Here is a 25,001-nt window from a genome sequence, read left to right on the forward strand (position 1 = left end):
CAGTAAAATGTATTTTAGCCAGTCCCATCTAAAAACAATCAATTTCAGTTTAAGTATTTGTTATATTGAGAGTATTTCCACCACTTTACCTTTCTGTCAGACAGCCTGCTCCAACAGGGAAGCCGTTAACAACTTCAGTTCCACATCTATGCTCTCTTCAAAGCCACCAGACTCAAGTACAAAAATACACAAATACACACAGCATAATAAACACATTGTGGACAAGCCTAATAAATACTCACTCATACTCAAGTTAAAAAAGATTAAGATATTCCACACTAATGAATAAGCTACCTTTTCCTCCTGGCGTTTAGAAGAGAGACAGCGGAAGGAACAAAGGAGTGCTTGTATCTGTTCGTTTTAGCAAGTGGGAGTCTAAGCAGTGAACCTGATGGTAAAAACTGAAACTGTTGGTGTAGAGGATGAGAGCAGTCGGACAAGATGGAGTTTGCTTTCTTAATCAACTGTATGTTGTAAAGGTCCTGTAAAGTTTCTTGTGCAGACCCGGTGATTTTACTACAAACACCAACAACCTTGTTTAGTAGATTTCACTCTTTTACCCTCAAGGATTGAAACCAACAGATAAAAGAAAATATGATCACAGACTCAATAAAAGAACGATAAAACATAGTCATCAGGGTAGAGTCAACCTGGAATTTAGCAAGTTTTCTAAGACAAAAAAGACGCTGCTGACTTTTCTTATAAATCAAGTCCGTATTTTTCTCGAATGTCAGCTTGTTGTTAAGAATAGTGCCTAAGTACTTATAGGACTTTACAATTTCAACTGCCTGACCATCAATCACTGTGAAGTCAGGAGATGAGGGCTGCACACATCTAAAATTGACACACATATCCTTTGTCTTCAAAACATTCAAAGATAAAAAAAAAAGATTCCTGATACCATTTTAAGAAATAATCAACCACCGGACCATGTGAAGTTTCAGAGTTATTCAGCAGGCTCACTATGACTGTGTCGTCCGTGAACTTCAATATATGGCGGGTTTCAAAGGTGCTACAACAGTCATTTGTGTACAGTATGTACAGCAGAGGAGAGAGGACACATCCTTGAGGTGAGCCAGTAGATGATACAGATAGATCAGAGAGTTGACTATTAACCCTGACTCTTTGTGTTCTGCAAGTCAGAAAATCCAAAATCCAGCCAGCAATACTGCCTTCCAGACCAAAGTTGTTCATCAGTCTCTGGATTAGTAGATGAGGCTGAATAGTAGTGAAGGCGGATGAAAAGTTAACAAACATCAATCTAACATGATTGTTAGAGCTCTCAAGGTGCTTGTAGATGTGATTTAACAAAGTTATGGTGGTGTCCTGGACCCCCTCTTGGACCTGTACGCAAACTGCAATGGGTCAATCAAGTGTTCAGTAATTTTCAGCAGTTCAGCTTTGATCAGTTTTTCAGATGACTTCATAACAAATGAGGTCAGGGCTATGGGCCTGAAGTCATTTAAAGATTTGGGATGTTTAGACTTGGCAGCGGGAACGATAGTCGACTGTTTCCACAGATTGGGAACCTTCTGCTGAGACCAGGAAAAATTAAAAATGTAGTTAAAAATGGGGCCTAGTTGTTCAGCACAGTTAGAGAGTATTCGACTACTGATATTATCAGGACCAACACTTGTTCTTCTTTTACAGTGTTTAAAAGTTTTAACAACAGAATGTACATCAAAAGGAGGGGAAGCTTGTTGATTTGGATCCAGTGTAGTGTTTTTCAGCATCATTATTTCATTATTAAAATCATGCACTTCAAATCTGAAGTAGAATTTGTTTAGCTCTTGTGCCAGAGCCAGATCATGCTGATTATTTTTGTTCAGCTTAGTAAGACTGAGTTGTGCAGCTTCCATTTCAGTTGTTACTATACAGGAAAATGACTAAAATCATAAAAAAAAACACAGCCTAAGAAAGTGACTGATTTGAAGTACTGTAACTGAGCGACACTTACAAAGGCAGCTGTACAAATGATTGATATTAAACTCTCCAAAACCATGACAACCAAGGCTAACCACAAGAAGACTGCTGTAGCAAAATGAAGATTTAACAGTGAACACTTTCACAGTGATAGAATATTGTTTTTATATCAGCAACAACATGTAGGAAGACACACACTGCTGCTGTGTTTTTGTAAGCTGCCACTGGGGGGTGTCAAACCTAAATTGTCCACATGCTCCACACCCGCCAGCCACATCTTCATACACTTCAATTAACACCTCTTTGACCTTCACAAAATTGGATTTTTTTGCAGGGCTAATGGATTATGTACACACCCCTCTGGATTCTGTGTTTGGGTCTAATAAATGCAACGGGAATGTGGGACCAATGTGACTGAACTCAGAAGGGATTAGCTAGGTTTAGACCTGTCATTGTGCACTAAGTTTCCCTTTCAAATGAAAACAGGTAAACATCAAGTAGAACATTTCTCCTCAACGTGAACAAAATCTGCACCTGAAGTTTATTTTGACAGTAAACCGCCGTCAAGTAAAGCAAAAACACTGCTTTTAGCGGGTCACTGTGATGGGCTTTGTGCTGGCTGAATGCAGAGCTAAGTTGGGTTGAGTTGGGCGTGTATTTATGTGTGTGCTTACATACATGAGGTCATGGGTGTGTCGGGTTGTGTGTGTGTGTGTGTGTGTGTGTTGGAGGGGATGGCGGTGTCTCAAGGTCATGTTGACAGTCCACACACAGACAGCGCCAGAGGAAAGCGCCAGCCTTGTTGACCCACTTTGTGTGTGTGTGTGTGTGTGTGTGTGTGTGTGTGTGTGTGTGTGTGTGTGTTCTGGGACATGGTTCTGGTGAAATAGGAGTGTTTGCTCAGGGAGTGGATTGTGCCACTTTGTGCAAGAGGGTGTGTGTGTATGTGTGTTTGCGTGCATGTGGTTATTTTGGCATTAGGTTTTAGTGTTACGATTAGGTGTATGCAGTACGTTGGCTCTTAGGGTAAGGGGTAAGGTGGAATTAATGTAGTGCGGAGTCCTCTCAAGTATAAGCATGCAGGATAAGTCTGCAAGTGTGTGTGCATTTATGCATGCACTTTTCACACCTATAAGCTAACTCTTCAGCCATGGTCTGTTGAAGCGGTCTGTGTTTGTCTAACAAATACGCGAGTTTCTCAAGAGAGTTGCCGACTGTGTGTGTTTGTGTCACTCATGTCTGGTTTGTCTTCACTTCTTTTATAACATAAGAGCCATATGTTTGGTTAGTGACTCTGCTTCAGCATGTCTTGGAAAGTCTCCCTGACACAGACACACAGACACAAAGGCATACATACAACCTGGCATAAAGAACGCTATTGTCATCTTGTGTGCATGTGCATGCACGTGTAATGTGTTGATGTACAGTATGGAGTAGTCTTTGTAGCAGATGTGACACTTTGAATGGTGACCTATCTCACCTCTTTCTTATTTTCCTCAGAGGAGTCTTTGGAAAGATAAGCATCAAGTTGACATACCTAAGCCAAGCTAAGGCGTGTGTGTGTGTGTGTGTGTGTGTGTGTGTGTGTGTGTGTGTGTGTGTGTGTGTGTGTGTGTTCGTGTGTGTGTTCGTGTGTGTGTGTGTGTGTGTGATCAAACTGCATCATGATGTTCCTACGAACTGAGAGAGAAGCAAGTGCTATCTGGATAGTTGTTATGTCCTTCCTCTAAACAACACAGGGTATTTTGAGGTTTGGGATCCACCCTGTACTTTGGGGTGGAGTCACACAAACACTTTTTTTTTTTTTTTTTCCTTGAGTGTGTTGCACCCAACTGTGTCAAATATATCTCTGTTTAGCTTCTTTTTTTTTTTTTTTGTTTTGCATGGTTATCTGAGGGATTGTGGCAAATTGAATTGACTTGGGTTTTTATGACTGCAGGTCTATTGGTGAAGGTAAAAAGGTCTCCCCAAGAAAGACAGTCTGTCATGTCCTGTGATTATACAATTTTTTTTTCTCCTAACAAGCTCTGCTGTTTCGCAGGATGTGCTTATAAATATTATTATTAAAACTTTCATTATTTCATAAAAGAACTGTTACATAGTGTTATCTCTGTTCTTTGTTGTATCCTGCTGCTGTAATGTAGTGTAATCTGATTTAACCTAATGTGATATAATCCGATATGTCTTTTAGAGCGGGGGGATCCCTGTCTAGAGGGGGGTCGAGTGTGTGTGGGCCAGGTGGGAGTTGGAGTAAGTGGGGACTCGTCCATAAGGGTGGTGCCAGAGGAGAGGACGAAAAGGAGCAAAGAGGAGCTGAGGGAGCTCTGGAGGAAGGCCATCCTGCAGCAGATCCTGCTGCAGCGGATGGAGAGGGAGAACCAGAAACTACAGGGTGAGTCACATGAACGGAGGGACACACAAACACACACACGCACAAGGAGCATGCATTGCCTTTTTTGTAATTTATTCACATGTTCATAAACAAAAGATTTAATTATATTTGTGCACACATCCTTAAACAGACAAATGTGAGAAGAGGCTTCACTACAATATAATCTCTTTGAAAAATCTTATGATTGGCAGTAACACTAACATTGCAGTGCACAGTGCTGCAGTAAAAGTGACCATCCCTTAATACATATAACAGCTGATGTGTCCTGTCTATCAAATCACACTATATTTTATAGCTGCCTGGTCCTGCAGAGAGGGGTTGGTCTTGTTGTCTGTTTGCATGGTAACAAGAACTGCAGCCAGCATTGTTTCATTAAGTAGTGTCGGCATCACCCACTTAGTAATGCTCTTAAATTACACAATGAGTGTGTTTCTCTAGGAGCCAAATAGCAAGGCAAAAATGTCCTTTTTATTTCCTCTCTTGTAGGGCTGTAGTCATCCAAAGAAAATCTAAAAAATGACTGAAATTCTTCCTCCTTTTTGACTAATCAACTGGCTGATGAGGAAAGAATCTAGTTATCTAAGCAAATCGGCCACAGTGGGCTGAGTGTACTTTACCTGGTAGTGTTGTGTGTTCATCAAAGCATTTTTTCTAGAGCGAATTTTTGTTAAATTCTTTGCTATATTTATACTATGCTACTAACTCCAGCAGCGTGACATAGCACTGAACATTTAGTCTGCACTGATCGCTGCACAAGAGTTGAAAAATGTTCAACTGTCACTTGTCATTTTGAGCCCAATGGCATCACGTGATTAGCACAAAAGTTGTAATTTTACAGTTTGGCCAGTGTGTCAAACTGGCCTCAAAGCTCGGCCCTCTTCGGTTGCTTGGTACTCTAGCTTTCTGCGGAAGTTCTGTAGCATAGCAACCAAATACAACCAAAACGCTGTGCCTGCAAAGAAAGCTCTTCATGGGCATGTCTCTTCAGAGGGTGCGCACGCACACAGGTTATGTAGTGCACACCTGTTTTTTTATATTTAGAAGCACTGTAAATGAGCAGGTTATATAATATGTGTGTGTGTGTGTGTGTGTGTGTGTGTGTGTTTGCTGGTAGGCATATCTGAGGGCGGGCCAAATGCACCATCTCTTTCCCGACCCAGTTGGCACGCATCAGCACACACCTAGCTACGTGCCACATCCCTAACTACCTGCACTGTATACAAACTAATAATTCACACACAACACTTCATCCATCACACAGATAGAAATCATTGCCTACATAACAGGGTGTGGATGGAGAGAATGTGGGTCAATATTGATGAAAGAAAGGCAAGCCCAGGCAGCGACCTCACACACACACACACACACATACTCGCTGCGTTATACTCTCCAACAAACACATCTGCAGAATGTGGCGGCTTTCTTTGGCATCTATACTTAAATTGTGTTGTATTCCTCCCACTGGGTGTGCTCCACCTTTCTATCAGTTAATTTTCTGGGTGGAGCTCAACTCCCTGTCCTGTATACTTTCTGTTTATCTCTCTCACTGTTTTACGGGTCAGCTGCAAAAGTGTGTGCGCGCCTCCATATATATGTGTGTGTGTGTGTGTGTGTGTGTGTGTGTGTATCTTTGTCAGCTCCAGGGTGGGGTATCCTATCTTGGTGTGTGTTATCATGGGCGGATTGTTCCGGCGACAGAATGGGATAGAAATGGAGGAGAGTTTGGGGAGTGGAGAAATTGCGTGCTAGCTGGGCTGCAGCCAATAAGCGAGTCCCTGATGGAGCAGACTCTGCCTGCACCGGACAGCTGATAAGATGGACAGCAGAGCCACGGCCTCTCCAGCAGCATCTATTCTTACTCTGGGTGTGTCAGCTATCGGCTCCGTCCAAGTTTATCCAGACTACGCCTTCCAGGCCACTCTCGCTACTTCTCTGTCTTTGATTGCTGAGGCCATGATTTACAGCACTTCATAAAACATGTCAGATCTCTTGAGATCTTTTCAATTCGTCTTGTGCCAAGTTATTTAAAAAATTATTTATTCTAGATTTTAGTGTGAGCTCTATGCAAAGCACTCTACTTTTGCCAGGCACTGACTTTGCATATTCTCAGAGTGTTCATCAAAACTGTGGTTTTGTTATAATTGCCCCAGGTTCCTTTTTGCAAAGTGTTGCTGATGCAAATAGAGGCATTCCCCCTGTTGGCTGCACATCTAACTTCGCCCTCTGTTTCCTGGAAGGTGTCAGTGCAGGTTGGAGCGGGAAACTGACTGCTGTCTCTTTCCTGTCCCATAGTGATGATGTCACTCTCCCCAGCTCTGCCAAGTTGCAGCCAGTCACTGGGTGGACACCACACATGAGTGGAAAGGGTGGGAAAGTCCACTAGGGGAAGGGGGGGAGTAAAGTGGAGAGTGAGGTTGACGGACAAGACAAATGTGGGATTGAATGAGAAGAAAGAGTTGAGTGTAGGCAGTAAAGAGAAAGGGAAGAAGAGAAGGGCTGTGGGTTAAGAGATTAGGGAGGAAAGAGAGGAAGGGTGTTGTCAGAAAGAGAGGAACAGATGACGGGCACTGGGTGTGCCCTCACCTTCTTTGATCAGTGGTGTCAACATGTTGCAACGGAATTCAGTTTGTGTCTTTCTGTTTACTTTACAGGCCATGTTAATCTGAAAGTCACAAATTTGATTGAAGGTAATAATATGTCATTGTTAAGTTCTTAACTCTTTCACGCTCAAAATCAGTTACTGCAGGTTTGAAAAAAAAAAACCTGAAAAGTTAAACATGGTGTTTAACCAGCAGCGCTGCTCCTGCAGTTATTTCTCACACACTCCCAGCTGAATCTGACTGTTTGAGCCATTTGCCTCCAACATTTCCTGAACCAAAAGAAAAAGGAAAGAGGAAAGGGAGAACTTTGGATCGTTGAAGCGTGGGCGTGTCATAAGAGTGAAACGCTGTTGGTGTAACTCTGACGGGGCAGTCGAATCGTCAGGGAGACAGAGACAGAGCCCATCATGTGCTCCATGTAACATTAGTTCCCTGAAGCACTCCACAGTGAAATATCTTGCACATAATCTGGAGTTGTCACAGACACCACTGTCCTCTAAGTGAATAAATTCAAGCCGGCAGACCTGTAACTGCTTTTTAGGAAGACACTGTTCGAAGCGTTGTCAATTGTCATGGCTACATATGAGTCTGGACAGACTCGGGTATAAACTGCAACTTATCTGGTTCGCCAACACATAGACCTGCAAGGCAGTAATTCTAGTTTGTATTTTGGGGGGACATTTATAGTTACATTGGTGCACAATATGATTGGGGGTTTTGATCTATAAGGGTTAAAAAGACATTTTTCATTTCATCTCGAATTTAAATCAGGTTTTTACACAGTTTTTTTTTTTTTTTTAAATTATGCTAGTTTGCCACAACAGAGTGTGTTGTGTTGTGTGTGTCAGCAATGTATGAAAGTGCACGAGTGAAGAAAGAAAACCAGAAGGACAACACAAAATGTACAGAGCGAGCCGCACACTGACGTCTTGCCAGGTGTTTCCAGCTATAGTGATACACCTGCGTGCCACACAAACACACCACAAGACCAACAATTATTGTTGTCACATTATTGATGTCTGTGTATATATGTTCGTAGCCTCAGAGAGCGATCTGCAGAACAAGCGTCTGAAGCTGGACTATGAGGAAATCACTCCTTGTCTGAAGGAGGTCACTCTGGTTTGGGAGAAGATGCTGGGAACTCCTGGGAGGGCAAAGGTCAAATTCGACACTGAGACCATACATGCCGCTGTTGCACAAGGTACATATTTGGCTCCACGAATACGATTATCAGTGTTTCTTGGAAATATTTGTTCTTTTTTAAAAATCACCAGGTATTGGCAAATATTGACCAAAGCTTAATGTATAAAGCTCCAAAACTGCAAATATGCATTGTAACGTTTCTCCTTATCATCAGCCCTTTTCGCAAATACAGCAAAAGGAGAGGGCATAAATTCCATTTGTACACACAGTGAAATCAGTTTGTATTTCCCCTTGAAAACTCTGTCACCCAGTGTCTTTCATTTCCAAGACTGTCTGTTCTGTATGCTGTCTAGTATCAGCATGTTCTGCACAGAGGACAGGGGGGTTATCTCTGTGGCCTTAGACATAACAGTGGGCATCTAAAGTCCAGAACATACATGCACGCAGAAGGGCTACTGGCCTGTGAAGCCACATGAGCTAGACTATGACGCAAGATGATGACATCACATTAAAACGGTGGTCACACAGGAGTAAAGCTGCAAGGTCACATGTTCAAACATGCTCGCCTTGGGATTTTAACGTGCTGAGACTTTCATGGTTGTACTCATAATATCTCAGTTGTTTAGTTCACACCAACACCAAAGTGTAAAAATAGCAAACACGTGCTCCACCCCTGTTAGAAATTTTGCATACAGATATGTTTTCCTAAAGTCAAGAATGAATCTCCACACCCAAGGCAAAATACTGTGAAACATTCATTCGGCTTACTGTTTAGAAACACTGTTATTGGCTAACAAACTCCTCTCTGCCTGTCTCTCAGACAGACTAGTTACTGGGCCTACATGAGGTATTTTTACAGAAAAGGTAGGGCTTCTCTGACTATCCTCAGCCCCTAAGATTCACCACATTTTCAAACCCTGACGTCACTTCTCCTTAGAATTTGCATATTACTGGTAGAAATGAGTCTTTCACAAGTCTTGCACCTGAACATCTGTTAGGAACATGTCATTCCACCTTCGCACTACCCCACCCTCATTCTCTTTCATCTCTTGTCACCTCCAACAGGCGTCCCAAGGCAACATCGAGGCGAGATCTGGAAGTTTTTGTCTGAACAGTACCTGCTCAGGCAGGCGGTCCCGTCCCGACCCCCTGCCAATCACACTCCTTACAAAGAGCTGCTGAAACAGCTCACGTCGCAGCAACATGCCATCCTCATAGATCTGGGTAATTCAACACACACATACACACACATAGATAATATTCATGTTCACTGACACACATTTTAGATGCTGTTCATTTTAAGCTGTTCTGCTTTATGGAAAGAACACTGACACACAAAGGAATAAACCTTAAGCACAAACACACAAATTTTCCTCTCACTCACATTTTGGGTTTTGCAGACAGTATCTGAAGTGATCTTAAAAAGGGTTAAATTCAGTTCCCTCAACAAAAGGCCATAGAGGGTATTAAAAAGTCCCCAACAGAATTAGAAGGGGTTTTTTTTAAACCTGTTGTAGGCACTGATGCAACTCCTCATATAGGTGGTGGCAGAGCGGGCTTTCTTACCTACTACACCAGCTCCGCCTCTGTAGTGTGCGGTTGCTGCCAGCTTCACTGTGTGTGTATTGAGTTTTGCCAAGTGATAATGCAGTTGTTTATGCAGGGTTTGGAAGCATAGGCTATATTAACTGTCACTGAATTCATTAACTGGATCCTTTTAACAACAGGATGCATGAATTAATTCGACTGATTTAATGTGAAATGTAAAAATACATACAAGGTTGCTCTGCTGCTTCACATTACCTCTGGTACAATGAGGTTTTAATCTGAATCCTTTTTAAACAGATTCTAATTGTTTTTTTACAAAGTTCTGTATAGTTTTTACCTGTTGGAGGGCTGCGGAGAAGAAAAACAGATCAGCTGCATAAAAATGGAGAAAAGCTGCACGATGCCTGCGCAGCAAGTTTGGCTTCTGTGACCAGTGAAGCAGCTTCAGTTGATTAAATGGACACTTGCGTCAGGGACAGCAGGGTTTTTGGTTGTCCATCACATTCTCGTGAGTGCAATATCTCAAGAAGTTCTTAAGGGAATTTCCTCAAATTTGGCACAAACTTCCACCTGGACTCAACGATAAACTGATTAGATTTTGGTGGTCAAAGGTCACTGTGACCTCACAAAACATGTTTTTGGCTGCAACTCAAGAATTCATACACTAAGTATGCAAAATTTCACACAAATGTCTAAAAAGATAAAATGATAAAGTTCAGACATTTTATATCCAAAGGTCAAAGGTCAGCTTTACTGTGACATCATAATGTTCTGCAAAAACACTTTTCTGGCTATTACTCAACGTCATAACACTGAAATGGTGACACTTATCTTGTGTGTCCACCTTGAAACAGTGGTGATTGTAAGAATCTGCTGCTCAGTTAAAGATGTCTGTGAAGCATCCTCACTTTAGAATTTGGAGCTTCTTTGTATCAACATCCATATTTGATGCATTGTCAGCTGTCATGGCTACAAATAAATCTGGACAGATCTGGATGTAAATTGTAACTGCAACTTGACTGGCTTGCAGAGGCATACAAGCGTGAGGTGGTAATTCTAGTCTGTTTGAGAACTGAGAACACTTGAATTGAAGAAAGCCTTATTTGGGTATAAAAAAGAAAACAAACGCACAGTGGGTCCACAAAGTCAGTCATCCATTCAGTGTTTATGGAGCAGCTCCAGACTTTACGCTATGACATCACAAGTTTGAGACAGAGATAGACAGAGATATCGATTGAACTTCCCTCAGCCATGGAAATAACATATTGGAATTCTTAATTTAGGTGGAGTTCCCCTTTAATTCAGTGAACTCTGCAGTAACCCTACACAGAGAACATTACAGTGTCTCAAACCTCAATTTAACGCTTTCACCCTCAAATGTACCCAACACCTCCCACCCAAAAACCCACACACATACATACACACACACAGTACCTACACCCCACCCACACAACACCCACATACATATATATACACACATCCACCCACACATTCATCCCTGTAACACTATACCTCCCTTGTTTTTGCTGTTGACCCTGTATCTTTCATCTGACTGTCATATTATTCACTCTACATCAAATATCAGGGTGGGGACAGAGGTAACAGCACATACAGTGACAGTTTGCTAGCTGGGCCCAGTGTAAAGGTGTTATGTCCTGTAGGATATAAGCACAGTGTTTATGAGACTGAAGCAGCAAAGAGGTTTGCAGATAGAAAATGCACTGCAACTCAAGGCGGCCTGACTTCACGTGAACAAGCAAGTGCGCAGTATATATGAGTTATGCAGAGGATAAAGGTTTACAATTTAGGATTTTGAAGTTCAACACACCCACACTTTACATTCAGACACACACAAACACACACACACACACTTTCCTTCAGGCAGGGGAGGGAGTCGTGGCATTATGTTCACAAACATAAAGCCCCCACAGCACATTCCACGCATACACACTCACGCAGATCGTCATTGTCTTCTCCAAAGCCTCACTGTCACACACTAAGTCAAGAAAGTTCTCAGTTCCAGAACACAAACACCTGCCAATTATCAGCCCATCCACGTTAAGAATGTTCTTTTACAGATCCCGGGTCATTATGTTGTCAAGGCACACGTCCCATCCACTGTCACATGTTAAGCTTCTGAATGAGGGTACGCTGTCTTTGCATTGGGCCGAGCATTTTCATGAACATGTTTGTAAGCAAGACAACTCGGAATGAGCCAATACATGCGCGTGCACTGAGCTCCTTTTTTTATACATCAACAGCAATGTGTGAAGTCTCACACCCTAAGGCAAAGTTTAACAGAGTTTATATGCTTCATTCGAACAAATGTACACACCCAAAGGTCTCTTATGGAAAGTTCACTCAGATTCTTTGCAGGAGTATGTCAGATGAAATCAAATAGATCAAATCTATCAAGACTGTTGTAGCAGGTTGATCTCAGACATCAAATAGTCTGCTGCAGCACTTCTTTCTAAATATAAACAGTGCAGATGTTTTTGCAATATAGATAATATCTCGCTCTTTTCTCTGCTCCCAGGTCGCACTTTTCCAACTCATCCATATTTCCAAGCACAGCTAGGGGCAGGACAGCTGTCTCTGTATAATATACTGAAAGCCTACTCGCTGCTGGACCCCGAGGTATCATGTAATTCTTATGTTACTATTCTTTCTTTCACTTTCTTTTTGGGTGTCTCTCTCCCCCTCTTTCAATGGACTAAATGGAACTGTCAGCTGTCTTTAAGACTTAAGCTTTTTTCCCCCTCCTTGTCTGTGTAGACGTCAAGTTTGTTATTGTTGTTATTGTAGGTGGGCTACTGCCAGGGCCTGTCCTTCATTGCGGGAGTGCTGCTGTTACACATGGGGGAAGAGGACGCCTTCAACATGCTCAAATTTCTGATGTATGACGTGGGGCTCCGCAAACAGTACAGGCCTGACATGATCATCCTGCAGGTAAATCGCTCACACAGAATCTCTTTGTCCCACATGTATAGCACACATTCACAGTATCTGTCACTGTCCTCTTCACACCTTAATCTGGATCATTTCTCGCTGTTACTCACATACTTTAATTACATCAAAGTCAGGGCTGCAGGTCACCATCTTTTTATACATCCATTCATCAGTCAGTCTATTATATATATTTGAAACGTGATGCATCTCGTTCCTCCTTTCTTCTTTCAGAATCTCAACGATCAGCTTACATTTTTATGTTATCACAAAGTGACACCATTAGATTGATTGAAATGTGGTCACTGGTGTGTGGTTAACATGGAAATTTAACTGGATTTATACTTGATGGAGAGCAATTTTTTATTTTTTTTATTTAACCTTTATTTAACCAGGAAAAGACTCATTGAGATTAAAAATCTCTTTTACAAGAGTGTCCTGGCCAAGACAGGCAGCAGCATAATCACACATACACACAAACACAAGGTGGACACAAACATTAAAAACAATAAGCAATAACGGGAGTCCCACCATATATACCCATGGCGTAGGATTTGAATTATAATTTAGCATCAGATTTCCCCCTCTGATAGAATTACTGCAACACTAGACGTACGCACTGTACATGATCAGACTGTCTCGTGCTTGAATTATACAGTATACCCAACAGCTTTTGTGTTTGCAGTGTTTCATTCACTTTGTGATGGAGAGAAACAGTGGGAGGCTTCTCTATTGGTAAACAAGGGCAAACAAGCTACAACTGAACTTTTTCATTACGATACCAGTTCAAGAACACATAAAAAAATCCAAAAACAACAACTGAAACGTGCTGCAAATGGAAAACCGTGCTGCAGAAAGCCAGAACAAATACATTAACAGCAAAGGCACTGCAAATACAGAAACGATGCAAAGTCAAGAACAAACAATATTATATTTAAGAGTAACAGATTTAGGGAGCAAGCATTAGATTATTATATTGTAATATTTTAAAAGACTAAGGCCAAATGTAAAAAGATAACGTTTATATTCATGTCACCTCTTTACTCCACTTTTCTTGCTGCTTCAAAAACAATCACAGTCTCTTGTCTGGTTTCTCTCTCTCTCTCTCTCTCTCTCTCTCTCTCTCTCTCTCTCGGGTCTAAAATCAAACTGTTCCACCTAGTGCTCCACCTAGAGGCCTGGAGAACTACCGTTGTGTTGACAGGATATGCACAATCAGCAACCTCAGGCAAGACTGTCATGGACGTGTCAAAAACTACAGTTCCTTTAATGGCCACTTGAGGCTGGCTCTAGAAGCCAATCAATCCCCACAGACCCCCATGTTAAAATGTCCAACTTTACAGCAGAAATAAAGAAATAAACATGTTTACAACCTGTTATAACATGTTAATTTCAACATTCATGACAACCGTACGGGGGATGAATTTTTATATAAATCACCTGTTAACTTTAATTGAGGCTTAGAGTGACAGGCTGTCTGCTGATAGTGTCCTCGGCTCCTCACTCAAATTCACCCCTCACTCCTTCACAGCACCAGCCTCTCACCAAAATAATGGTCACTTCTGACACCAAAAAAACAAAGTGGCAACAGCTGAAATGCTGAGCTCTGGTTGAAAATGGGAGTCCACAAACCAATGGGTGACATCACAGTAGCTATATCTATTATTTTTACAGTCTATGGATATGCAGCGTTTTTCTGCAGCAGTTGTTTTCAGGGTTTTTGAGTTTTTGCTTATGCATCATGTCTGTTTGCTGTCAATGTATTTATTTTGGCTTTCTGTAGCACAATTTTCCATTATGCAGCACATTACTGCTGCATAATGGAAATGTATTCGGCAGTTGTAGCGTGTTTGCCCTTGTTGGCCACTGTAGCTTTCTTAACTTAACTATTGCTGTGGACTGTTTCACTGGAAGGCAATATCTTGGGTCCAATTTTACTTTCTGTCAGCTGATGTCATTCACAAACACTGCAAAACATTTTAACAGGAAATACAAGAGAACCCATTTAGAATGCTTATGTTGTCAAGTTTGTAAGAGTCCATAACCCCTTTATGTGCAACAAATCCAACTTTAAAACCATGTATGAAAAATACAATCTGTAAAACAATCTTTGGTATGTTGTTCATGTCAGATTCAGATGTACCAGTTGTCACGGCTGCTCCACGACTACCACAGGGATCTTTACAGCCACCTAGAGCAGCAGGAGATCGGACCCAGCTTATACGCCACCCCCTGGTTTCTCACCGCCTTCGCCTCACACTTCCCCCTCGGCTTTGTGGCCAGAGTCTTCGGTAAGCTTTGAGTGCTGCACATGTATCTGCACTTATAGACCACACTCTTGTTTTACTTGGTCTCTACACTGTTTCTTCAGCAGTATAGATGTAGGACAGGAGCAGGATGTTCGGCCGGGGGAGAATTGTCTCCACTCCCCAGTCAACTTTCTTCATTAGATCTTGGACCCAGAGTGATGTAAGAAGGGGGAAGAAAGAGGTGGATGAAAATAAGGAAACTATGATTGAAGGACTTGGCAAAACAGGAGGAAATAGAAGGTGTAGAAAGCAAACTACATACAAGGAATGTAATAAGTTTGGCAATGGGGAAAAGAAAAGGGGAGTGGCGTCATATTATGTTAAAGTATAAACTTCAGTTTGATGATTCCTTGGAATGAAGTCTACAAAAGGGAGTCACGTACACACAAACACATTTGAGATAAAGTCTTTGTCAGGCGCAGGCTGTTGTTTTCCTCTAACGTGACCTTTTATCATTTGTGTAAATACCATCACACCCACAGCCCCCTGCTATACGTCTTTTTCTCTCCCTCATTCCTTCCTTACTGTTGTTTTCATGCCTAATTTCTTACACGGTGCTCAGTCACTGAACCAGACTCTCTGGCTCCTCGTGCTCATCTGAGCATAACGCTGTGTGTGTCTAAGTGTGTGTGTGCCTAAGTGTGCATGTGATTGTCTGTGTCTAAGTGTGCATATGTGTGTGTGTTGCAGTGAGGGGGCATCATCATAGCACTGTGAAGTCTTTGATATCATATAGTACGTGGGGCTCCACAACTCCACTCCCATTCCTTAATCTGTTGTATGATCTCATGCAGTCGTGCCTAGCCGTTACCCCACCCTGCTGCATTCAAAGCACGCACACAAATACACACCTACTCAGTCTCTGGCATATATTTATGTTTGCTTAAACCTTTTTATTGACGTCAAAGCCTTTATCATTTAGAAAACCATTTAAATTACCAATCAACACAATAAGCTGCGCTTTAAGCATCTGTCATTATTTATGTTACTATTATGTAACTTTAAAAAAAAAAACAAGCTGTCATGTCAGGGCCTTTTCAACCAATTATTTCTCTTTCTTATCTGTAACCTCTTGACTCCTGTTTGTTCTTTGTCAGATATGTTGTTCCTGCAGGGGTCAGAGGTCATCTTTAAAGTGGCCTTGAGCCTGCTGGGGAGCCACAAGCCTCTGATCTTGCAGCATGAGAGCCTGGAGTCCATAGTGGACTTCATCAAGACCACGCTGCCCAACCTCGGCCTGGTGCAGATGGAGAAAACCATCAACCAGGTTAGAATAAGAAACAGCCAATAATGTGTCACTGCCTGTTTAATCACTGGACTGCCCCTATTAGGATACAATGCAATGTAAAGTGTTTGAATTGTATTCCATCCTATTGTTGGTGATATTCTGGGAAAGCAAGAAAATGTGGTCTAGCTGTTGCTAAAGAATGAGTCAGGCATTACTTTTACATTTTTCATATTGTCACCAAATCCCATGAAAATACCAAAACCAACAATGAGTTAGTCCGTCCTCTAATGCTTTCCAGGTTCCCTTTCCAATTGCTTCTGCTGAAAGCATAAATCCTTTAAAATGGGTGATGAATATATAGGTTCATTTTTTTTTTTTTTTTTTTTTTTTTTTAGAAAAGCTTAGTAATTTCTCAAACAGCTGCATTCTTTAGTTTAAGACAAGGGTTACACAAACAGGAGTGATTAGTGGATTTGTTGGGGACTATTGCCAGCCAAAGGTGAAAGGAGTAGTCCAGTGATGTTTTGTACTTCAAGAAAGTTAGGGAACTCTCAGATTTATAAAGACTGGTCAATATTTAAGCATAGACTGAAAATACCTGACTTTTAGTTTTTGGTGTGTGTCTAGTATAACCTGGCAGCATCTTTAATTAAATACAGAATATCACCAGACTTTTCAACATCAGCAGCGATTCCTAACTCTTGTCAAATTTTGAGAGGTTGAATGAATTTTCAAATGTTAGGTAACCAAGTGTGTCGGTGACCTGATAACCTCTTGTAGCTTGTTTAAGAAAAGTACATGATTTTACTAAGGCCCTGTTTACACCTGGTACTAACATGCATCTTGGGTTATCCAATCACAAGTGGACAGCTCTAGTCTGTCTCACACGTCGCATTCAGATGCGTCTCTATTTGTGTCTCAAGTGACAACTTGTGATCAGATCTCACTTCCCGTTTTATATGCAAATAAACATATACATTATTTTCATTCGTAAAAAAAATAAACGTGGTGTTTTTAAAAGTAATGCACTTCCTGTGCCTAGTCTGCCCTAAATTAGAAGAAAAAGAAGTTCACTAACCCTGAAGAAAGAGAAAAAGTTTGCGAAGACTGTGGCAGTGGCACGCAGGCAAAGTCAAAACAATACAGACATGGTCTATTTCTTGGCTAGTTCAAGGCAAGCCTAATCATTCCTTCTTTTTCTTTTATTGTCGTGGCTTCTCCTTGTTGTTTCGCACTTTAGAACAACACTTTTGGTGAGCAAATTACGTACTTCTCCCTACACAGAGGACGTGAGCGGAGTAGGTGGTCCTTCAGTGTGGCCCAGGACACAATAGCGTAAACACTTAGAAAAACAATAGCCATATGCATCTCCGAATGTGGTCTGAACACGATCGGATCTCAATGCCCATTGAGGAAGTATTGGGTGCATTCAAGCTTGTACTTAGAGCTGTCCACATGTGATCCCATAACCCAGAACGCATGTCAGTGTGTGAACAGGCCCTAAATGTGCTCAACAGTCTTTTCTTCCCTTTGTCTACTACACGTACCTTAAACAACAAACACTGACCAAAGTGCTTCACAAAAAGATTAAATAAAACCGAGGTGTGATCAAATAAAACATGATCAAATAGAGACATAAAAAAGAATATAAGTAAATGAATAAAAGCATACAGTATCTTAATAAAATAACACAAAAATAACATTGCACAAACAACAAAATAAAATACAGGCAAGACTTAAAAAAAATGTTTCATCAAAACATTATACAACTCATGGCGTTGATAAAGAGACACTATAAGTGCTTTATGACGGGGGAAAAAAAATGGAGAATGATATTCTGCTTGGGTGACAGATGCTATCTGTGAACCACACCTTCTCCTTACACTGCTGATTAGGGTAGCTGATGGGTGGAGTGTCAGTTGAGTAATTTAACCTTCACCTCATGCGTCACTGTTTGTGGTGACAAACAGGGAAACTACCGTATGTCAGTAACATCAGGCACGAGTCCAATAACCAAACAGTTATAAAACACTTTCTTGAGTAATATTGTTTTTATGAGTCAGTCCAATGTAAGCTGATGTCAAGCTGTAACATTTGCCATTGATGTTGGTCGTAATGCAGGTTGTCAATTGGCTCAAGATGTGATGAGTCACACACGTGTAGACAGATGTTATCGAGGTACTCTATAGTTTACAAAGTATACATTTACCATATCATTTGCATTCAATTGCAAAAGGGAGTTGAGTCATGCTCTAGCCTGCTGGTACTTTCCCTCAGGTGCCACTTATCAACGTCAGGGTGTCTATACATTTACTGCGGTGTGACTCACAGTTTCACCAAAAAAGGAAGAGGGAGTGTACTCACAGTATGTGTGGAGCTGTGTACATAAAACATGTTTTCGTTGTTTGTTTTCTATTATGAAATAGGAATATGGAATATGAAACTTGCAGGTTCAAGACAACAACAGTCTACTAAATCGGAAACATTTGTGACATGGAAAGGAAAAAAATTCCAATCTTCTGTATCAGTAATGACAACATTGTACTCAGAAGTTAGAATTCTGGTATCTGAACACTGTAGCATTGCTATAAAAGACACAGTTTAAAACAAACCCACAGGTTAGCCAAGCTTATTTGGAAGAGAAAACAAAGGCAAATGCTCATCTTATTACCGTATTACTACTACCTGATCGTTAATAACAACTTGACCTTCTGGGCTTGCCATAGTTGTGCAGTAAAGAAGCTGTTCTGGTACGCTTATGTTGGCTTGTATTTCTAAATCAAGTGATTTAAATTGTCTTTCTAAACCAAAATAAAAAATAAAATCTGGTTCATGGCTGCTTTATGAACAAAAAATGTCCTTAACGGGGGGCTATGATGCTTCTCTTTATTTTCTCTCATACATATACTGTTACAGTATCAGATGTTCAGGATTGAACGTGGCCAAAGTTGAAGATAATGAGGTAACGTAAGGTAAATGTATGTAAAAGTAATCCCTGTGAGCATCAGCTTGTGACAGATTTCTTTATATGGTCATTTCCTCCAGACACACTTCTGCAAGTGTTTACATTATGCACACTGCTACATGTAGCTGCATGCTAACATCAGGGAAACATGTTATCTTGGTAGCTGATGTTGTAAATCTCTCCCTAATTCCAGATAATATTCCTGCTGGAACATGTCCAGTTGTGGTTAAAAGATTTTATTAGTGATTTTTTTATGGTAGAAAGTGCTGCTATTCTCCGTTACAGTCATTCCCAAGGCTGCAATGACTGTCCAAAGACACAGAGATACGGGAGACTTGGCAGACTGGGCTTTTCCAAGAGAGGGGCTTTAGGAGACAGGCGCTAGAATTGGAGCGTCTCAGAGAGAGGGTGATCTGGTGTTACAGCACAGACCGTTTGAGGAATATACAGTGTTTTTTGAACGTTAAATGTTCGTTGGACAAAAGTGAAGTCAAAATATCCTGGATACAGCTGCTGCCATGTTGCACTGGTGACGTAATTTGGAGCCAGGGTGTATGCAGTAGTGAACTCTGGGGTATTGAGTTCCCACTCGTAGACCCATACAATCAGTTGCGTGCAGCGCCTTTGAACACGAGCACACTGATTGGCAGATATAGCTGTCAATCATAACGTCAAACACCCTTTTCATAGCATCAAATAACTAATTAAAACCAAACTTATGAGAAAAATGAACAGTTGACCAAACAATAGGGTGATGAGAACAAACTAAAATGACAGAAACTGTCTTTCGGAAAAATGTATTCGATATGTAATTTGAGCTTTAAGTTTGGCCCATGTCCCATCCACCAACACTGATATTAAGTAGAGAGAGAGGAGACTGGAGCGCTGCTGGTGTCCCTCAAACCACCGGTGCTCATGGAAGGGAAAAATGTCCAAAATAAGAGGAAAACTTTTGGCCAAAAAAAATGGCACAAAAAAATCCAAGTCCCTGAAGAAGGCGCAAGCCGATACGCGTTGGTGTAATTTTAATGAATGTAGCCCACTAAATTAAAGGCCTTTTACATTTTTCAAACCCACTTGAGTGCCTGGACTTGGATTTTTTTGTGCCATTTTTTTTGGCCAAAAGTTTTCCTCTTATTTTGGACTGATATTAAGTAGTTTAACCATCAGTATTACATAACCAAGAAGGTTCTCGTGTCATATGTAGGAAACAAAGACTCAGTTATGACTCTCTTTAACCTTGAGAAAGGTTGTGCTAAAGGATGTGTTATACAAGTCTCCACACACTCAGTATGCGAAAAACAGGAAGTAAGAAATAACAACAAAGTAAAACAAGAAGAGGGAAAAGGCAAAAAGAGTCTAGATATATTGCATATTTTCAACTTGATCACATTTAAAAAAAAAAAAAAATAGATTGTCCTCTAATATTAAGATGTGAAGTATTTAATGAAGAGTTCCTAAAAGAATACTAGAAGAATAAATGTCAGGATTTTTTGTTGTTGCACATGGTAAACATTATCTGTGTCCATTAGGTTTGTCAGATGGACGTGTGCAAGCAGCTCCAAGCCTACGAGGTGGAGTACCACGTGCTGCAGGATGAGCTGCTGGACACGCCCCCGACCCTCAACCAACACCAGCGAGCTGCACAGCTGGAGAGGACCAATCAGAGCCTCCGACAGCAGAACCTCGACCTGCTTGAGGAGCTGCAGGTACACTCACTCACATTAAAAAAAACAAGCCTTCTTCTCTTTGAATGAGAGTCATTTCAACCATCACTCTCTCTCTCATCAGGTGTCACACGCCCGCGTCTGCAGCCTGGAGGGCCGGGTAGAGGCTCTGGCCCAGTCGGAGAGCCATCTGAGGGAGCACGTTTCTGCACTGGAGGAAGAGAAGAAGCAGCTAGTGAGCACCGTCACACGCCTCCAGGACCTCCTCGCCAGCCTCGGCATACACACCACCCCTGATGGCCACACACTCCCCCCACCCTCTGAAAGACACAGGGTCACAGCGAACAGGACTGTAGACTCCCTTCCCCACCCTGTGGTTCTTCCAGAGGGTTCATAGCTGCACCTAATAATTTTCCAAATGGAAGGGTCAACCAGAGTGGTGTGGAAGGCCGAGGGAGGGGGGGTTGAGTGAGACGTTAAGATGACTCCCCACCTCGACCTTTATCCTCCAGAATGTTTTAATAAAAAGAGGGAACACAGACATAGTTGGACCTAAAACAGAGAGGAGAAGAAAGCAAATATGAAAAAATGGGGAAGAGGTTAAAAGAGAGAAAAAGATAGGATGACACCCTTGAGTATTATCCCAAAACAACTAATTTAATGAGATGATTTGAACAACTCCCAAAGGTAGCACTGTCCCACTGTCCCACTGGGCCTCCACTGTAAAACAAAAACAGTTACATTTGCACCTGTATGTATGTTTGCGTCTTTGAATGTCTGTGAGTGTCTTCACTCGTGTATCCGATTCAACGAGGCTAAAAAAGCCAAAGAATGTCCTTATTATTATAAAACAAGCTCGAACAAAGAATCAGATCCCGAAACATGTTATTGATTACACATAAGTGATACAAAGATGAAATGTTTCCAAAGAGGAGAAAAGTGTGACGAGAAAGTGAGATGAAGGGACGGGTGAAGTGAACTTCATGACAAAGTGTTTTTTTGTTTTTCTACTATGTAAGTTGAATATGATGTAAGCTAAATGATGTCAGATCTTAGATGGTGGTGCTCATATTCAGAGGTCAAAGGTGAACTATTTTTGATTCCGCCTCCTCCGTATTTCTGGTCTTCCACCTTTTTGTTTCCTGATCCTGTGCGATTTAAACCTTAGTAACAGTGGCTCACAGGAAGAGTAACACAATAAATCCAGTCCATTTCACATCCTGTTTTTTCACCTTTGAATGCACGTCGATCCATCTGTGTAGAAAGGGAACTAGTTGCAGCTTCAGCAGAAAACTTTCAAACAGTAGCTGTGCCTTCCTAGGGAGGGGAAGTACAGACTTTTACTGATCAATGAATTACTTCAAAACCCACTTCTGTCTGAAACTTCAAATAGAAAAACCTCTGCTGTTGAGACAATCTGTCAGCTGGGAGTCATTTACTGTATTCAACACACTGAATTTAACCCGAGCTGCAGCTTGGTGTGTCTGTATGTGAGTGTCTAAATGTGTGTCAGTGTGCTTCACTGATGGCAACAAATCTGTTGATTTACACTGTAAAGATATTTTGCTTTTACTCCTGACTCTCCTTGCACATGAGTTTTGTTTTAATTGATTATTGCTATTATTGTTATCCTGTACTTTCAAATACATTTCATATCCTTTCAACACCTCTGAAGCAAGTTTTCTTTTTGTGTGTGTGTGTGTGTGTGTGTTTACCTGCATACAGTGCAGACTCACATGTGCCAGGTCAGGTGTCAGACTGTTAAAGATGGTGTAGATTGTACCTCCTGTCTAAACACGCCAGTCACTTTGAATGCTATGTGCTTGATATAAGGTTTCAAGCGTATGGGAAGTATACCATACACAGTATTTAAAACACAGACATGCGTTTGTTTCCAGGAACTCCTCCTGAGGTTGAGGAAAAGGCATGTCTGGGCAAGTTGTGGCTCTGTTAGTATGCATACGTGTGTACACAACAGAAAAGGCAACAACAGCAGAAGCTCAGCCAAGAAAGTCAGATACACACTGAAACAGAACCTCACCAATATGAGGATTTTAATTTGAAAAATGATTGAAAAAGCATCCTCAGATTTGAGCATCACGACTACATCACATTAAAAACATACTAATCATGGATTGTGTGCACAAACACTTCACTGCTAAATTCCCTAGGTCTTTCAGGTGATGGTTTCTTTGTTTTGTTATGCGGAAGACTGCATTTCCTTAAAGTTCAGCTCACAGTAACAGGAGTATACGATTACACAGAGCTCCCAGCAAGATCTTTTTCTCCTAACATTCCTAAACCTGTCTGAGGACCTCTGAGTGCACCCATTAATCAACCAGCTGGTCAGGGTGGAGAAGCCTTTTTATCAGCATGTTTTTGTGTGAGCGCATGATCATAACTAACCAAAATAACTATGATGAAGTCCATTATGGATATTTTATACATTTTAATGTGCCATTAAATCATGGTAAAGCCACCAGCTTGTATTTGAAAAACAAAGTGCTGAAGCGGTGGTAACATTTTACAAAGGCAAAATTTTCACACAGTTACTGTAAGACGTTATCTCTGAACAAGAGCAACGGAGTTAAAGCCTCTCCACTGGCTAATGTCCACCCTGCTGTGTCCTTATTCTGTTCCTCATACTTATCGTAAGAGTTTAGTGTTTCTATGGTTGAATTACAGGAAACAACATACTTGAAGGGACAGTTCAGATTTTTTGAAGTAGAGTTCTATGCGGTACTTTTCCATAGTTAGTGTATTACATACAGTAGATGTCAGTCAGCACGCCCCCAGTTTGGAGAAGCAGACTGGAGCACTGACCCAAAAGCTAAGCAATGTACTGCTGTGGACGGGGTCAGCAGCAAAGTGCATTTTAGTCACCTTAAAAAAAGTCCCACCAAAAAGCATTTATAACAGTGTACTTGATATTGAGAGTATTTCACCGCCCTACCTTTACATCAGCCAGGCAGTACCAACAGGGCGCGACAAGGGGCATGCTGACTGACATCTGCTGTATGAAATATACTGTCTCTGGATAATTACCTCATATAACCCCACTTCAAATAATCCGATCTATCCTTTAAAGCAGATCAATGTTTTTAATATTAACAGTGGGTTAAATGACTGCATATAATGTGAAACAGGTCGCTCCCGGTGACAAATAGCCACCGAGAATTTTCATCCAACTGAAGTGTCTTTAAGTGGGTTAGCTTGTTCCAGCTCATTGATTTGATATTATACCACCCATCTTTTGGGACACTCATTAGTGCTGTTTCCAGATGCAGCAGCTAACTTACCCCTTTTCACACACCCATTTACCCCCACCAAAATGTGCGCATGTACATGGGTTTTTTGTACGTGGGTAAACCTGCTAAAATAGGCTGTAATAGGCAAGTAGACCAGAGCTGAGTACACAGCTCTGCAGCAGACAATTATGCTTCTCTGTGAGTGTTTTGTTTTTGTTGTTGTTGTTGGGGTTTTTTTTGGTGTTCAACATCACTAACAGTGAGGAGAACAGGTAAACAGTAGCGAGGAGCATGGAGGCCTATAAAAATTTATGGTGATTATTACTTTTTATATATCTCTTACTTATTCAGTCTCTCTTTCAAACTCGGTGCAGACTTATTTGGAACATTATTGAGCACTACTTGGGCGGAGACCGACAGTGTTTTGTTGTGGCTCGTCATTGCATCTTGCCAGTATGGAGCTAAAATTGGCGCGTTCACTCAGGTGTTGTGTTTCCAGCTATGCCGATCGGAGCCTGAGGCAATAAACACCCGTGACTTTTGCAGTCATTTGACCCGGGTGTGAATGCTGATTAAAACGTTTCCCATTGCATTAAACAGCCTGATGCAGGTTTTTAGTGCAGTGGGAATCGAACTATTGTTAACCCAGGGTTAACCTGAGCCCAGGCCATACCATTTACACTGAACTTCTGCTTCTCCTGGGTTGAATGTCAGATGGAGCATGCAACTCAAGTTAACACTCTAAAATAGGCTAGAGTCGGGGTTAGCCTACGTGGAATGTGTCAGGATTGACACATACTTACATACTGTAAGTTTAATGGAGCGCGGAGCATCCTGAGGGTTTAAATGTCCTAATTTTCTCTCTCTCTTCAGTTTTTGTCATCAGTCACAATTAAATAAAGGCAAAAAAAACATGTATCTTAGCGACTGACCCCTTGACAACCTTAGAAATGCTGCCCTGTAAACGCCCTTTGACCTGCCCTGTGGCTGAGGGCAGGACTTTCCCTACAGGGATCAACAAAAGAATCACAT

At 41.4% G+C, this 25,001-nt stretch overlaps 1 protein-coding gene across 4 annotated transcripts in view; it reads left to right on the top strand.

The window, feature by feature from the left end:
- tbc1d1 (TBC1 (tre-2/USP6, BUB2, cdc16) domain family, member 1) overlaps positions 1 to 22,385 on the top strand; it is a 65,350-nt gene extending 42,965 nt beyond the window's left edge. For all 4 annotated transcript variants that reach the window (XM_050045640.1, XM_050045643.1, XM_050045641.1 and 1 more), the window contains 9 exons: positions 4,115 to 4,315; positions 7,955 to 8,116; positions 9,124 to 9,282; positions 12,143 to 12,243; positions 12,412 to 12,555; positions 14,684 to 14,843; positions 15,959 to 16,128; positions 20,587 to 20,763; positions 20,846 to 22,385. In XM_050045640.1, the coding sequence (XP_049901597.1) occupies positions 4,115 to 4,315; positions 7,955 to 8,116; positions 9,124 to 9,282; positions 12,143 to 12,243; positions 12,412 to 12,555; positions 14,684 to 14,843; positions 15,959 to 16,128; positions 20,587 to 20,763; positions 20,846 to 21,118 (1,547 nt within the window). In that variant the 3' untranslated portion in view covers positions 21,119 to 22,385. The remainder of the gene's footprint in view (positions 1 to 4,114; positions 4,316 to 7,954; positions 8,117 to 9,123; positions 9,283 to 12,142; positions 12,244 to 12,411; positions 12,556 to 14,683; positions 14,844 to 15,958; positions 16,129 to 20,586; positions 20,764 to 20,845) is intronic.
- Positions 22,386 to 25,001: the final 2,616 nt, after the last annotated feature.

This window comes from Epinephelus moara, chromosome 5 (assembly GCF_006386435.1).
Source record: "Epinephelus moara isolate mb chromosome 5, YSFRI_EMoa_1.0, whole genome shotgun sequence".
NCBI classification, from domain to species: Eukaryota; Metazoa; Chordata; class Actinopteri; order Perciformes; family Serranidae; genus Epinephelus; species Epinephelus moara.